At 34.4% G+C, this 14,422-nt stretch overlaps 3 protein-coding genes across 3 annotated transcripts; all 3 read left to right on the top strand.

Moving 5' to 3' along the window:
* Window positions 1-1,098: 1,098 nt before the first annotated feature.
* Window positions 1,099-4,902, top strand: LOC102619034 (syntaxin-81). Its single transcript, XM_006486391.4, has 8 exons — window positions 1,099-1,456; window positions 1,865-1,964; window positions 2,309-2,392; window positions 2,532-2,636; window positions 2,953-3,096; window positions 3,836-4,078; window positions 4,177-4,308; window positions 4,575-4,902. The coding sequence occupies exons 2-8, from the start codon at window positions 1,887-1,889 to the stop codon at window positions 4,716-4,718; spliced, it is 930 nt and encodes a 309-aa protein (XP_006486454.1). The 5' UTR covers window positions 1,099-1,456; window positions 1,865-1,886; the 3' UTR covers window positions 4,719-4,902.
* Window positions 4,903-5,864: 962 nt separating this feature from the next.
* On the top strand, window positions 5,865-7,624 carry LOC102619537 (60S ribosomal protein L35a-1). Its single transcript, XM_006486393.4, has 5 exons — window positions 5,865-6,022; window positions 6,153-6,188; window positions 6,763-6,991; window positions 7,082-7,124; window positions 7,350-7,624. Exons 1-4 carry the CDS (start codon window positions 5,991-5,993, stop codon window positions 7,121-7,123), a joined length of 339 nt encoding a protein of 112 aa, XP_006486456.1. The 5' UTR covers window positions 5,865-5,990; the 3' UTR covers window position 7,124; window positions 7,350-7,624.
* Window positions 7,625-10,931: 3,307 nt separating this feature from the next.
* On the top strand, window positions 10,932-14,272 carry LOC102620105 (probable sugar phosphate/phosphate translocator At3g11320). The gene is made up of 4 exons (XM_006486395.4): window positions 10,932-11,651; window positions 12,470-12,573; window positions 12,685-12,913; window positions 13,771-14,272. Exons 1-4 carry the CDS (start codon window positions 11,211-11,213, stop codon window positions 13,915-13,917), a joined length of 921 nt encoding a protein of 306 aa, XP_006486458.1. The 5' UTR covers window positions 10,932-11,210; the 3' UTR covers window positions 13,918-14,272.
* The last annotated feature ends 150 nt before the right edge of the window (window positions 14,273-14,422 follow it).

The following is a 14,422-nucleotide window of genomic DNA, read 5'->3' as shown; positions in this document are numbered from 1 at the left end:
TAGTCTATTGTTACACTGTCAACCATAGAGCCTGAGTGCATGGCAATTATAGAGGCTATTACAGAGGTTATTTGGTCACAAAGTTTGCTTGAAAACTTGGGACTGTTACAGAGCATATAAATGTGTACTACAATAGTCAAAATGTTATTCACTTAATAAAGAACCAAGTTTATCATGCATGTATGAAGTATATTGACGTACGATTTCACCTTATATGGGAATTTATTGGTGAGGAAAAGATTTTTCTTTGGAAAATTAAGACTGCAGAGAATACGAAAATATGTTTACCAAGGTAGTGACTACGATTAAATTTAAGCATTGTCTAAATTTGATCAACATTCTATAAGTTTGAAAGTATTCAGAAAAGGCGGAGATTGGATGATGGTTTGTTGATAGTCGGCTTAAATTTAAAAATTTTCGCCAAAGTGAAAAATTGTTGAAAATTCAAACTTAATTCTTAATTTGGTGCCCACCAAAGTTGATCTTTTTATTTTAAATTCAATTTGCCAAATTGGAAAATGGTAGTAAGAATTGCTTGCCTGTAAATAAAGAGGAGAGGAAGAGCTTTAAATCTATCCCATCATTTTGAAAGCAATTGCTAGTGAAGCAATTTGAAAGAGCTTTTATTTGAGTGTTCTAGTAAGAATTCAATTGAGAATTTTGTGATTTTGGATTTTAAGAGTTTTTCTCATTTTTGTGAATTCTCATTTATTAGTAAAATTATCTTCCATTCTTTGTCCATGGACGTAAGATTTACGCCGAATCACGTAAATTATTGTGTTTTATTTTTTTATATTTATTTATCATCACATTTATATTTCTTCAGAAGTTCAATCACCATAATATTAATAATTGTTCAACCTGCGCTTCTGCAACATGTTATAAATTTTGATGTGATTGTCTTTTTCACTCCCACCGTTGTTTTGTAATCATATACAATATGCTTACTGAAACTCCTATTTTTGTTCATATTTTGTTTACTTTTTATCTATTATTATTTTTTGTTTATATCTATACTTTTATGGGGCACTAGATCCTATTCCTCTTCACTTTGCTTCATGAATCTGCAGACTAAATCGAAATTTAGAACCGAACCAAACCAAACCGATTGGCTCATATTTTTCAAAACGATTGGTTTTGGGTCGGTTCCGAGCCAAAATCGAATGTAACCATTAACCAAGAATGCCTAGCCTTAGTCCCACTCATTGATTTTTTCTTTTAACAAATTTATTTATATTTAAACAATTCTAAAGCAAATATAAAAGTAGGTTATTACCCGAATTCGGATGAGAGCCCACGATCCAGCCCATAACCAATTTCTCTTACCTTCGCGGACACAGTTGAATCTTTCTAGCTCCCATGGCGGAGTTTCAGAATTCTTTTATTTGAGATTGATCAAAACTGAAGAACAATCCTTTGCAAAGACTGAGATCTGCTTGAGTTTCAACAAATTACGGTACAATTAGTTCGTCTTCATCCTCTTTCTTTTTCTTTTTTTTTTCCTTTTATATGTTATTCCTTTTGACATTACCGTCCGATCTAGTTTACCAATTTTTAGTTCCATTATGGAATTGAATTAATAAATTTGAAAAAAATACGTGTATACCGGTTCTTTAAGATGGGCTCGGTATTTATACAAATGGGTTTCTTTATTTTTTTCTCAGAAGAATCCATTCTCAGCTTGTTTGGTAACCATATATTCTGGCAATGCAGATGAGTTTGCACTCGCATAAGCTTTCCAAATATCATTTCTATAACACGGGTTTACTGATAATTTTCTCTTCTTCTGGTTAATTATGAAAATGAGGAATCTTCATTTGATTTCTCAAGTGTGCGAAGTGTTGATGGTTCTATTTTGCTGAAGGTATTGCTTGTGATGATAAATTATGGCGAGAATTAGGGATAGAACTGAGGATTTTAAAGATGTCGCGAGGCATACTGCTGTTTCTCTAGGTTATGATGAGGTATGTTTACTCTATCAGTTCATTTTGTCTCTTAATGTTTTTTAGGATGCTTGTACTGTTGAAGAGTTCTTTAGAAAATTTGAGTTATTGGAGTAGGATTTTGATAGAGTGTTTCGCAAAATGTGTATGGCATCTATATGATAGATCCTAAACTTCGTGTGGAAGAGTAATAATTTTGTATTTTGAGGACGCAGCACGGGTAGCCCTGTAAACTTTCTGGAAAAGGATATTTGTAATATTCATACGTGTGGATTTGCTTGTTATTGTTCAAACTGCAACCATTGCTTCTGGTATCTTTTAAGTCTTAACTCCCAACTTTCCCATGGTGTGGTTGCTTGTGACAGTCCAAACTGGCAGCCATAATGGCTTCTTTCATAATTCATAAACCACGGGAAAGATCATCTTTTACCAAAGCTGCTCTCAAAACGGTATGCTCACGATTGTTGCTTTGTGCTTCGAACTATGTTAGTTATTCATTCAAAACAACGGTCAACTTTGCTGGAATTCGATCTCTCAGGTGTATGTGCTGTCCATATGATTAATAAAGTTTTTCACTCCTTTTGTTAGCTTGAAAGCATTGGAGCTTTGGAACAGTTTATTTTGAATCATAGGAAAGATTATGTTGAGATGCAGCGTACAACTGAACAAGAAAGAGATAGCATTGAGCATGAAGTAAGTATATGTCTGATATGGATTTTATTGTTGTTATATTTTTTTGTAATAGAAAAAAAAATGGAGATGTTGTCTTTTTTTTTCATCTTGCATGATATACAATATTCTAGCTTACTGTAGATTCAACAACAAAACTATCTGTGTTTCTGTCTGCTTGTGAAAGTCGTGTTTTGTGTTTATGCAAGAACTACAGAAATTGTTCGTATCAAATGCAACATATGGTTTTTTTTTTTTTTTTCCTAGGTAATGAAACTGTGTATCTTCGGAGAGTAAATTGTTTATTCCTCAATGCTGACACTGTTTCAAATTCATGCAGGTTACGGCTTTTATTAAAACTTGCAAAGAACAAATTGATATTCTCCAAAATAGCATAAATGATGATGAAGCAAATTCAAAGGGCTGGCTGGGCCTTAAAGGTGATAACTCCAACGCTGATACAATAGCTCACAAACATGGGGTGGTATGACTACGTTCATCTGCTGTAATGCATATCCTATGTTTAATTTACTTGCTTATATCATGATATTTGAGCTTGATTAAATTTGTGGGGGTGTATTTGAAGTCACGTTGAAAATGAAAACTAAGTGGCTTCTTTCTCGCTTTGCTATTTGTTTATAAGCAAGAAATTAATAGTCTTGAAAAATTAGATCTTAATAGAAGACTAGCTGCTGCTTCTCTGCCTGTTCCCTTAATTTTTGACACAATTACTTGATGGTTGCCTTGGTTCTGAATGGTTAGGGACTTGTACACATTGCGCATGCTGCTCATGTTGCTTTCATTTGATGAAAAAGCACTCGGATGTTGAAAGATTTGTGTTGGATGGGCAATAGTACTATCAGTGAAGGGGAACACAAGTTATTGAAGGATATTAATTAGCAATAAATAGTGGCGATTTTTTGTTCTGGAACTGTAGATTAACTTTATTGGTTTCACTAGCATAATATGCTCGGTGAACAAAAATTTAGTTCATTTGTTTCCATTGTGGAGCTGTTAAGCCCTTACTTAAAGAGTATCTTTTTTGGGAACTAACTCATCTTAGTTTCTTTAATTCTTGTATAATGTTATCTCATGCTGTTGATTCAAGAGCAGTGTTTCTATTGTTTATTTTCTTGACTGTAGATTCCACTGGCTGACTTCTTGTTTCTTAGCACATTGTTTAGCCAATTAATTTCCTGTATACTTTTATTCGTAATCTGCAGGTTCTAATTTTAAGTGAGAAACTGCATTCAGTTACGGCACAGTTTGATCAGATGAGAGCCATCCGTTTCCAAGATGCTATTAACAGAGCAATGCCAAGAAGAAAACTCAAGCGAGAGACTGTTTCAAAATCTGCAGATATTTCCACACCAAACAAGTCTGATATCAGGGAGCTTGATGAAATTCAACCTGAACCCCTTACCGTCCAGCAGCAATTATTGGATGATGAAACACGTGCCCTTCAGGTTGATTAGAATTTGTTTTCCTATAATTTTCATAGGTCCTCAATAGCATTAGATCCTTGTAAAATCTATGCTGCGTTTCTGATGAAATTATTATGCAGGTAGAGTTGACTAGTCTCCTTGACGCTGTTCAACAAACCGAAACTAAGATGGTAGAGGTGTCTGCATTGAATCACCTGATGTCAACACATATTCTGCATCAAGCCCAGCAGATAGAGCATCTGTATGAGCAGGTCAGAAACTTTTACAAAATCTTGACATATATAAAGATTGCTTTCTGAGAACTCTACTTGAATCTTAATTCAATAATTAAAGGAGCATTTAAGAATTGTTGCAATACATTAACAATGCATTGAGACATACATCTTTCCTCTTGTTATCATCATAATTTCGTAGTTAGGATTCACTTTGTGTTTCTCCATTGGTTGGAGTTCCAGTGCTGGGGTTTTATTATATAGCTCCTCTTATATTTCTTTCTCCTAAACTTCTGTTCACACAGGCTGTTGAAGCTACAAAGAATGTGGAGCTTGGTAACAAAGAACTATCTCAAGCTATTCGACGGAACACCAGCAGCAGGACCTTTCTTTTGCTTTTTCTATTTGTACTTACTTTTTCAATCCTCTTCCTTGATTGGTATAGCTAAAGAAATATTCATTTCCCCACTGGAAAGGGTCCCTTTTAGTTTGACAGATTAAAGAGAAAAATAGATTTGAAAAATGATGAGCAGAGTTATGTATTTTTCAAGTAACTTTTCTTGTAATTAACTTTACATTTTTTCTTGTATACAAACTATCACTGTGATACAAAGAAGGGGTTATTTCCACTCAGCCCCCTAAAGTGAAGCCCATTTTCAGCTTCAATCGAAGAAGAAAAAAAAAAAAGGTGTCTGTGTACTACAACTTAACCACCTGCGTCAAAGGAAGCAACGTGAGTTGGTGGAATATTATTCTACAGCTTAAGCTAATGCATAGAAGCTCAGTCCAATCTTTCTTAAACTTGCCTTCCTGCTATATATCCACTTTTTGGTCATGTCGCACAGACAGGCAACCAGGATAAGGATTAAGGATATGCATGGAAGCTCTCCTCTCTTCGTGTAAGTTCTTACAATTCGATGCAAATTATTCCCAAGACATCAAACCCTTGTCCATTCGATTTCGATTCATTAGTCACAAAATTCCATCTGCAACAACATCAAATGCATGATCTTCTATTAAAGATCACATATTTGTCCATTAGATCCCTTAATCTCACAAAATTCAATCTCTGATTGTCACGTGAAATAATTTATCCATAAACATAACTATGTCTGAATTCTAATAAGTAGAATGTTGAAATAAAAATAGTATTTTTTTAAAGATAAGGACTTTTTAATCACACTTATATAATTGAGATTTGTATCTCAATTAACATGGCATTTGACGTGTCATTTGCTGATAGGTCCAATGGAGTTAATTTATTAGTTATAAATTATAAAGTGAATTTACACCACACATAATTAACTGGTGATACATGTATTGAAAACATGGGGTATTGAGTTCAAATCCCGTTTATATGGACAGAGAGGAAATTAGGCTGACGTTGGGTTAAATAACAAATATGTATACATCACTGGCCACTTGTAATACAGGTTAATTATCTCAATTATATGAAAGTGCAGTAGTGTTATTATTGATAAAAAAGAATTTATTAACTGTAGCCCAACGTATTTAATTTGAGCCCATGGACTGGGGGCTCAAATTCGGGACGGTTCCGACTTCTAAGCACACACCAAAAGCCTATATTTTGAATAAACAAAAAGACTCTTGTCTATTAATTTAATTAAGAAGGGTAGGGTTTTAGGGTTTCTCCTGCTCTTATTTTGTATCGCTCGCAGCCTCAGTCTCACTTGCAGAGCTTGTTGTGTTGTTCAGTCAAAATGGTAAAGGGACGACAAGGAGAGCGAGTCAGGTGAGGTCCCTATGAATATGATCTCACTCACCCAATAAACAACCCTAATTTTTTTTTTTTCTATTTTTACGGTTACTTGTGTTCTCATTTTATATCAACAATATTTTGTTCTTCTTGTTTTGTTTTGCAGACTCTATGTCAGAGGAACCATCCTCGGATACAAGAGGTAATCATCAATTGATAGTCGCTCGTGTTAGATATCATCTCCCTTTTTTTTTTCTTTTTTTTTTTGCTTCCAAACAAAATGAGTCGTCTTTTACACGTTTGCTAAGAATGAATCAAAAGTTCAATTTCAATCGTGGGTTTTATTGCTAGGAAATTGAAATGATGGTTTTAGTTTTAACCAAGTAAAGCAAAATACTGATTTGATAAATCAATCATGTGTGTGCTCTATTAAAATCCAAAAGTAGCTTCTTTGATGTGTTTTGTTTGATGCTCTCTTTAACAACAGAAGGATTAATTTGTGTTGTTATGGGGGGTTTGTTTCATTCTACAATTAATCTAAAGCATAGATATTGACTGAGTTTGTGGTTTTGTTTTATTGGGTTTTAAAGCATAATGCCATAATGGAAGTTTTTAAATGCTAGCCATAGATATTTTATTTGACAAGTAGCTATATAGTTTGAATGTTTTTCATGAATTCCTTAACCACCCTTAATCTAAGTTTTATAAGGACCTAGGATAGCATCGGAAGAATGAGGAATCCTGAAATTTTTTTTTTAATGCTATTACCACTTTAGGTCGAAGTCCAACCAGTACCCAAACACTTCATTGATTCAAATTGAGGGAGTGAACACCAAGGAAGATGTGTCATGGTACTGTGGGAAGCGTATGGCTTACATTTACAAGGCTAAAGTGAAGAAGAATGGATCACACTATCGTTGCATCTGGGGCAAGGTCGCAAGGCCTCATGGAAACAGTGGGGTTGTTCGTGCTAAATTCAAGTCCAATCTGCCTCCAAAGTCCATGGTATCTTAATTATGTCATTATTACTACTGTTATTAAATGGTGTCCTTGTCTTCAGATTTTGATTTTTGAGATTTTTTCAATTTCGATCAGGGAGACAGAGTTAGGGTCTTCATGTACCCCAGCAACATCTGAGGTAATGTTACCCTTTTGTTCATATGTTTGTCAGTTGCATTGTGGTATGATTATAATTATCTGGTTTGAGATGTTCATACTTCATGCTGTTTGCTTTGCTAAATGCCTTTTTTGTCCTTATGAGGACTTTGTTCATAGTATAGGATTCAATCAGTTTGTCTAAATGCAAGAGTCTGTCCTCTCACTTGGGCCTGGGTTCTGATCCAGCTCATATTTTCTGTTGCAGGTCCTTCGGCCCATAGATGTCAGATTGAGGTTGTTGACAACTCGAAAGAATCTGCTTTTTAACTTGTGTTATAAGCTAGATTTGAATTCATGTGTGTTATGGAGCTGAATCATTTTTGTTTCATTAGGATAGTAAATGAGACATTATTTTCGCTAAAACTGATGTCAGAATTTTTTGCCCCAGCTGTTTCTATCTTACTGCATATTTGGGTGATTTACATTGTTGATCTAAAACTTCAGTCCGATTCTAGCAACCAAATTCTGCTATTATTTCAAGTACTACTTGTCCGTGTACCAAATTTATGCAAGCCATTAGCCTTATTGCTTATTTGTTGACACACGCAAGTATGGATCAAATTCAATTTTTCTGGTTGCATGGAGTAGAGCTGGTAAAATTTGACACGATCCGATTACACGATACGAATAAACACGACTTGATTACTTGACAAAAATGACACATATAAATAGGTATAAGTCATCAAATTTAACACGATTATTAAATGAGTTTGGTCTGAGTTGATACAATTTTTTTTTGCTTGTGTTGGGTTAGGGTTAAAGTTGATGACTCATTAATAACTCGATTATATTTTTTATTTTAAATTAATTTACAGGTTCATGTCATTAAAACTCAAATATTAGAGATAATTTTCTCATCATTTTTTTAAAGGTTGAACTTAAATATAGTGTTTTATTTATAAAATTTTACATAGATTTAGACCTACAATAGCGTAAAGGTGTAATATTTTGGTAGAGATGCATATTATATATAATGTGTGTATGTATGTATGTATAACAGTTTGTAAATTTTGTTTAATAATATAGGTATTAAACAAGTTATTGGGTAATTCGTTTATTTTCGTATCGAATTTGAGTTTCAATACTTTAACACCTAAATTTAACATAGACACAAAGTTGACATAACACGAAAAACGATCCGGTGGTCCATTTTGCCGGCTTTGGCATGGAGTGTTCCGATTTCATGGTATGATGTGTTATAATCTGTTTTATATAATGCTTCTGTGCTAGATTCAAGGTTCTGCCAGTTGTTTATTTGGTTGTAAGCCTTAGCAGTAGGAAGCTGTCCCCGTGTGAACTGAATCTGAAAGGATTTAACCTTTTTACCTTTTTCTCCAAACAAAGGAACTTACCATCGTAGGATTCAAGGATTCATGTATTATTTTTTTTTTCCCAGTAAAATATTTGTTTATGCTTAAAGTTAACAACTATTGAAGGAGTAAATATCTGAAAAGGGCAATGAACAAAAGCAAAACGTTACTCCGCGGCATCTGATTTTCAATTTTCAGAAAAGATTTGTTATTTTGGTGTATGACGTTTGATTCGTTGGATTAGAGTCTCGCCTGCACTTTGTTATTTTTGTTTTAATTGATGGGAGAGTGGGTAACGTTCAACATAGGTTAGGATCCTTTCACATGGTATTTATTTTTTATTTACAGGATTCATTGAGGAGCAAACATCTAAATACACCCAAAAGACTAAAGGCTTCATTGAATTATATAGATTCGGAATTAGAGAGGGCAAGGCCGGCAACGCGGGATGCATTTGCATTATCTCGTGTTATGTTCATGGCTGGTGGGAGAATTTTGACTTGGTTACCAAGTTAGGCTTAGATTTTGACTTCATTTGAATCATTCCTAACAAATTCCCACGTATTATTGCACGACTGCCGAACAATTAATGTCAAAGTAGACTGAAAAATTTCGCATTTACAATATGTTTTTTTTTTACTTCGTCTTATAACTAATCTTAATTAAATAAAGGTGCAAGTATGTGTTTTAACAGTGCTTCAAAATCTAGGTCTCTTTTTTTTTTGGGGGGGTGTTTGAGGGGGGGGGGGGGGTTTTTAAATCAGCAATTAAAAACCCAAAATAAACAGCAAATAATGAAACGAATCATTTCCAGTTTTCTAAGTTGGATGATGAAATATTGACCAAAACAAAATTTTCAAATACTTAGATGTGCCTTTTCTTCCTTAATTAATAGTTGTATTGAACTGTTGATGAGGTATCCTTTCTTAATTTCTTTCTTTTATCTTGAGGAGAAAAAAGGGTTCGAATCTAAATACGAAGAATTATTTCTTTATCATACTGTAAAAGGGTCCTTGCAAATTACCACACCACCAAATTGTTATATGAGAAAATACAAATATTACGCAGACTATTTGTAGACAAGCACAGAGGAGACTATTGTGAAAATATCTCTTAATATTAAGAAATAGATTGCTAAGTAAAACAACTACATTACGTGGGTTCTATCAAACATGTTTTAGTAGAGAGAACCCATTAAAAGAATGTTCCTTACATGATTTAATAGTCGAGTCCGTAAAATATTTTAAAATCAAATGAGTCAGTCAAAACCTCTGATTCACATATTAAAAATTAAAAATAAAGTGAATTTTTATAAGTTAATTAAAGTTGCGTTTGGACCAACTCTTACAACTTAACCGCTTACTATTTCTCCATAAATTAAGGTCCCACGGAATTAGATTATAAAGTCTTTAACAAACTTAAAAACATGTATCTTGAATTTTTCTAATTTATTATATATATATATGTGTGTGTATGTATGTATGTATGTATGTATTAGATACTTGTTGAAAAACGTATAATTTGATCCACGCATAATATTAGAAGACATCACATGAAAATGGAAAATTAAAAGTCAAAAAGTCAACATTCGTTAAGCTAAACATTTTCATTTCGCACACCTTCACATCTCGAAGTCTCAAGTCTCAACTAGCACGTATTATATACTAAATTAATTAATAAATCGGACTACGGCATCTGGGTCCCTACATTTTATCAAAATCACAAGTAATTACATAGTTCAAATTTTTTAACCCAATTCCTTACCTTTAGGTCCCCCTCCTTTTTTTTTTCTTTTTAAGAAAAAGTCAACGACTTGAGTAATTGAACTATTATACATATGTAATCCTTAAAACAAACAAGTGCCCTGATAAGTTGATTTATGGAGCATAAAAATTAAATTATTTTATTAACAAATTTCAAAACAAAAATGTCGTAAAAAATTACTCTTAACATAATTAAGCAATTGTATGTTAGTATGAGATTCTTCCTCCAAAGTAATTAGATAGAGAGGAAAACACAATTTTAAGAGTAATAAAAAAACACAATTACTAAATGTTTAATTAATATAATTAAAAATATTTAGTATAATGCGGATATAAGGTATTGCACAAGTGAATTGTATTAATTTGAAGGCTTAAAAGAATTATTGCATTTTGTACGCATTGACAACATAGGTTGACTAGTCAACTTTCAGGGGTTTCATATCTAAAATACGAGTCTAATTATGTAAGCTCAATTTTTACTATTATTATTTTCATTTCGTGCTTGCTCAGTCGATTTTAGTTTACCCCTCACGTGAAATTACACAAAAAGTTAGGGACTCAAACATTATTACAGCTTAGTAACGAAACAGCGACAAGGTCACAAGAACTTTCCACTTTTAATTTACTCGAAAAGAAAGGATATGAATGTTAATGTAAACAAAACAATAAAATACGGAACTAACTATTAAGTATAAATACCCGAATCTGGACCGAAACGAGAAAGAAACCCGAACCCGTAACGCTTCCATTCCCCCGCATACATTAACGCGTTTACCTTCTCCTCGTCGTCGTCGTCATCATCTTGTTCGTCTTCTTCTCTCTCTTCATTCAGTCATCGGTTTGTCTCTCTCTAAAATTACACAAAGCCCCCTCCACCGACATTTCTGAGGCAGATCCAATGGGCTCCAATCCCTCTCACCCAGATCCACACCCTTACTCCATATAAACCCTCCCGCTTCACCCCACAATCTCCTCGATCAATCTCAAAACGAAATGAAGAGCTCGAGCAAATTGTTCACCTTCGGTCTGGTAGCGGCATGGTACTCGTCAAACATTGGAGTGTTGTTACTGAACAAGTACTTACTAAGCAACTACGGGTTCAGGTACCCGATCTTTTTGACCATGTGCCACATGACAGCTTGTTCTTTGCTCAGTTACATCGCCATTGCCTGGATGAAAATGGTCCCCATGCAAACCATCCGATCTCGTCATCAATTTCTCAAAATCTCTGCTCTTTCTTTCGTTTTCTGCATCTCCGTCGTTTTTGGGAACGTCTCCTTGCGCTTTCTCCCCGTTTCCTTTAATCAGGCCGTCGGCGCCACCACCCCCTTCTTCACTGCTGTTTTTGCTTACTTGATGACCCTCAAACGGGAAGCTTGGCTCACTTATGTTACCCTCATTCCTGTTGTTACTGGGGTTATTATCGCTAGCGGGGTATGTATGTTTTTCTTTTTTCTTTTTCAGTTCTCTTATGGTGAGTGATTTGGGTATTAGGGTTGTTTTGAATTTTTTTTCGTCTTTTCTTTTTGTTAAAGTTGATTATTTTATTGGGTAATTTGGAATTTTGGTTATGGGTTTGGTTTAAATTAAGCTTTTTGTTGTGATTCTTATTTTAGCGGGGCAAAGATTAAACCCAGATTCATCTTATTACAAAGTCTTTAACTTTTGTTTTAGAGCTTTAGCTTTTACTTCCTAAGGGAACGACAATTGCTTTGTACTCGGTTCAGTTTTTAGAAATTAGAGCTGAAAAGAATAGCAATACAACTCTGGTTTTTAGATGTAGTGTCACATGGGCCTTGTTGATACTAGAGCTTCGCATTAGATGGTGTAATGCAATTGCAGAAAGTTCTTAGTGCTTCTACTCAGAGGACCTCTGATCTTAGGGACACTTTTTTCATCACTTTGCTTGCCAGATCTTTACCTTTCGACCAGTTTGTTTGGCAGCCAAATTCAGAGTTTTTCACTTGCGATATTCTTGTTTGATTAATCTGACTATAGATTGTATTGATGATCATGCAGGCAGATGCAGAATTTTTCATCTATAGTTTGTAGTACTTTTAATTTGATAAGTAAAGTCTTTGGGGTGCTTTAGTATTCAATGAAATATATATGGAATTTGGTCAGAGAGTAGTTTTAAGTTAGTTCAATTTATACCCAGATTATTATACATTTCTGTACGATAATATAGTTTATATCCTTGGAGCAAATTATTCTGCTTTCTCATCATTTTCCTCTCTCATATGTGGCTGTAGGGTGAACCAAGTTTCCACTTGTTTGGATTCTTAATGTGTATCGCGGCGACAGCTGCGAGGGCACTCAAATCAGTGCTACAAGGGATTTTACTTTCTTCTGAAGGGTAAGAATTGTGTATTAGTTGGCATGCAGTTGATCACGAGTTCTTGTTTCATTGTTTTAATCATTTTTGAAACTGGAAATGGAGACTTAGATATTTGTATTTCTATTACAGGGAGAAGCTGAATTCCATGAACCTCCTTCTATACATGGCTCCAATAGCCGTCGTGCTTCTACTCCCTGCAACACTTATTATGGAGAAAAATGTGGTTGGTATTACACTTGCTCTTGCAAGGGATGATGTCAAAATCATCTGGTATCTGCTATTCAACTCAGCGCTAGCTTATTTTGTAAACCTTACCAACTTCTTGGTCACAAAACATACAAGTGCTTTGACTCTCCAGGTATGCCTGACCTCTTGATTGTTTCTTCCCTATATGTTGTTTCACAGTTGCTATCGCATTTTTCTGAATATTTCAGTGTCTAAGCCTTGAAATCTCAATGTTCTTCTAACCCTTGAAATAAGTAAGAAATTAATATGCACAGACACATTACAAATCTCTAGCTGTGTGTACATTTTTAAAAATAAATAATCTTTGCGTGGAAATGGGTTTCAGTGTGTACACATTGAATGAGTACATCAAAATGCACTCGTGGCAATAAGATAAAGGTTGGAGAATAACTCATTTATGTTTTAAGAAATGCTAGGCAACATCAAGAATAAATCTTTTCGGATTGTTCATGTGCTGCATGATGTAGGTGAGCTTTTATCTAAGTAGAAGTTATTTAAGGATAGGCAGATTGCCAAAAGTGATTTATAGGTTGAAGGTTAATTATAGGTTGAAGATTAACGTTTTGAGAAGCAAGTTTCATGTTTGCCCTCAGGTTTTATCAATTTTGAATGTTTGTTTGTTGAATCGTTTTATACATTGGGCTACCACCAGCTCAACTTATGTTGTTAAAAATGTCAACTTGGTGGAGTGGAGCGTTTTAATCCTTACAAATTACATGAGGAGTGGTTTCTGAAACTCTTAAGAATTCAATGCCTTTCTTCATGTTCTTCCTTGCAAAGAGCACCAGTGATTACAAATGCTTTGACCTCTAGGTTAAGAGTTTTTATGCTACTTGCTGAATATTCTTTCTTTATTCTTTTGGAGATGCATATCTATCTAAGAGACTAACAAAATTTTAAATATTCATTCTTTATTCTTTTGGAGATGCATATCTATCTAGGAGATTAACGAAGTTTTGGCTTTTCCAGGTACTTGGAAATGCAAAGGGTGCTGTGGCTGTGGTGGTGTCAATTTTGATATTCAGAAATCCTGTCTCTGTTACAGGAATGCTTGGTTACTCGCTGACAGTGATGGGAGTAATCCTTTATAGTGAAGCAAAGAAGCGAAGTAAATGAGGCATCACCAAAGGAATGCAATGACTGTGATCTCTTGTATTTTGTTTCTACATTGCCAGGATAGCAGCAACCTTCCTGGTGGCAAGTTTGGGCTACATACAAGCAGTTGGTGTCGTGATTTTGCCCAGTTATAAATTCTATATTTTTTTGTTCCCCGGAAGCCTGCGCGGGAGTGGTTTCCAATTTGTATCAGCAACGACTGCAGGATTAGAAAAAAATGTAGAAAAAAAATCCCAATAAACTTAAAAGTGACTGATTTGTCTCTCTATTATTCCCAGCATGGGGTTGTAGAGGGAAATATTGTTTTACGTTTATGATTCTTTCAGGAAAGGATTTGTAGAATTGGATATCTATACATTCAGTCTGTTATTAACATTTGTCATATTGATTAATTAATGAAAAAAAAAATTTACTCGCAATTTCACCATCCTTGTTCTATGCCTATATTTAGCCAGCGTTTCATTCCATCGTGCGTAGAAAGCTGAATATATATCATTTTCATATG

This window comes from Citrus sinensis, chromosome 4 (genome assembly GCF_022201045.2).
Source record: "Citrus sinensis cultivar Valencia sweet orange chromosome 4, DVS_A1.0, whole genome shotgun sequence".
Lineage (NCBI taxonomy): Eukaryota > Viridiplantae > Streptophyta > Magnoliopsida > Sapindales > Rutaceae > Citrus > Citrus sinensis.
This window is presented reverse-complemented; position numbering and strand designations above follow the sequence as displayed.

Coding starts and splice junctions, on each gene's coding strand:
- LOC102620105 (XM_006486395.4), top strand. CDS start 11,211: ATGAAGAGCTCGAGCAAATTGTTCACCTTCGGTCTGGTAGCGGCATGG. Junction 11,652..12,469: donor GGGTTATTATCGCTAGCGGG/GTATGTATGTTT, acceptor ATGTGGCTGTAG/GGTGAACCAAGTTTCCACTT. Junction 12,914..13,770: donor CAAGTGCTTTGACTCTCCAG/GTATGCCTGACC, acceptor TGGCTTTTCCAG/GTACTTGGAAATGCAAAGGG.
- LOC102619537 (XM_006486393.4), top strand. CDS start 5,991: ATGGTAAAGGGACGACAAGGAGAGCGAGTCAG. Junction 6,189..6,762: donor ACCATCCTCGGATACAAGAG/GTAATCATCAAT, acceptor TTACCACTTTAG/GTCGAAGTCCAACCAGTACC. Junction 6,992..7,081: donor ATCTGCCTCCAAAGTCCATG/GTATCTTAATTA, acceptor AATTTCGATCAG/GGAGACAGAGTTAGGGTCTT.
- LOC102619034 (XM_006486391.4), top strand. CDS start 1,887: ATGGCGAGAATTAGGGATAGAACTGAGGATTTTAAAGATGTCGCGAGG. Junction 2,637..2,952: donor GAGATAGCATTGAGCATGAA/GTAAGTATATGT, acceptor AAATTCATGCAG/GTTACGGCTTTTATTAAAAC. Junction 4,079..4,176: donor ATGAAACACGTGCCCTTCAG/GTTGATTAGAAT, acceptor ATTATTATGCAG/GTAGAGTTGACTAGTCTCCT.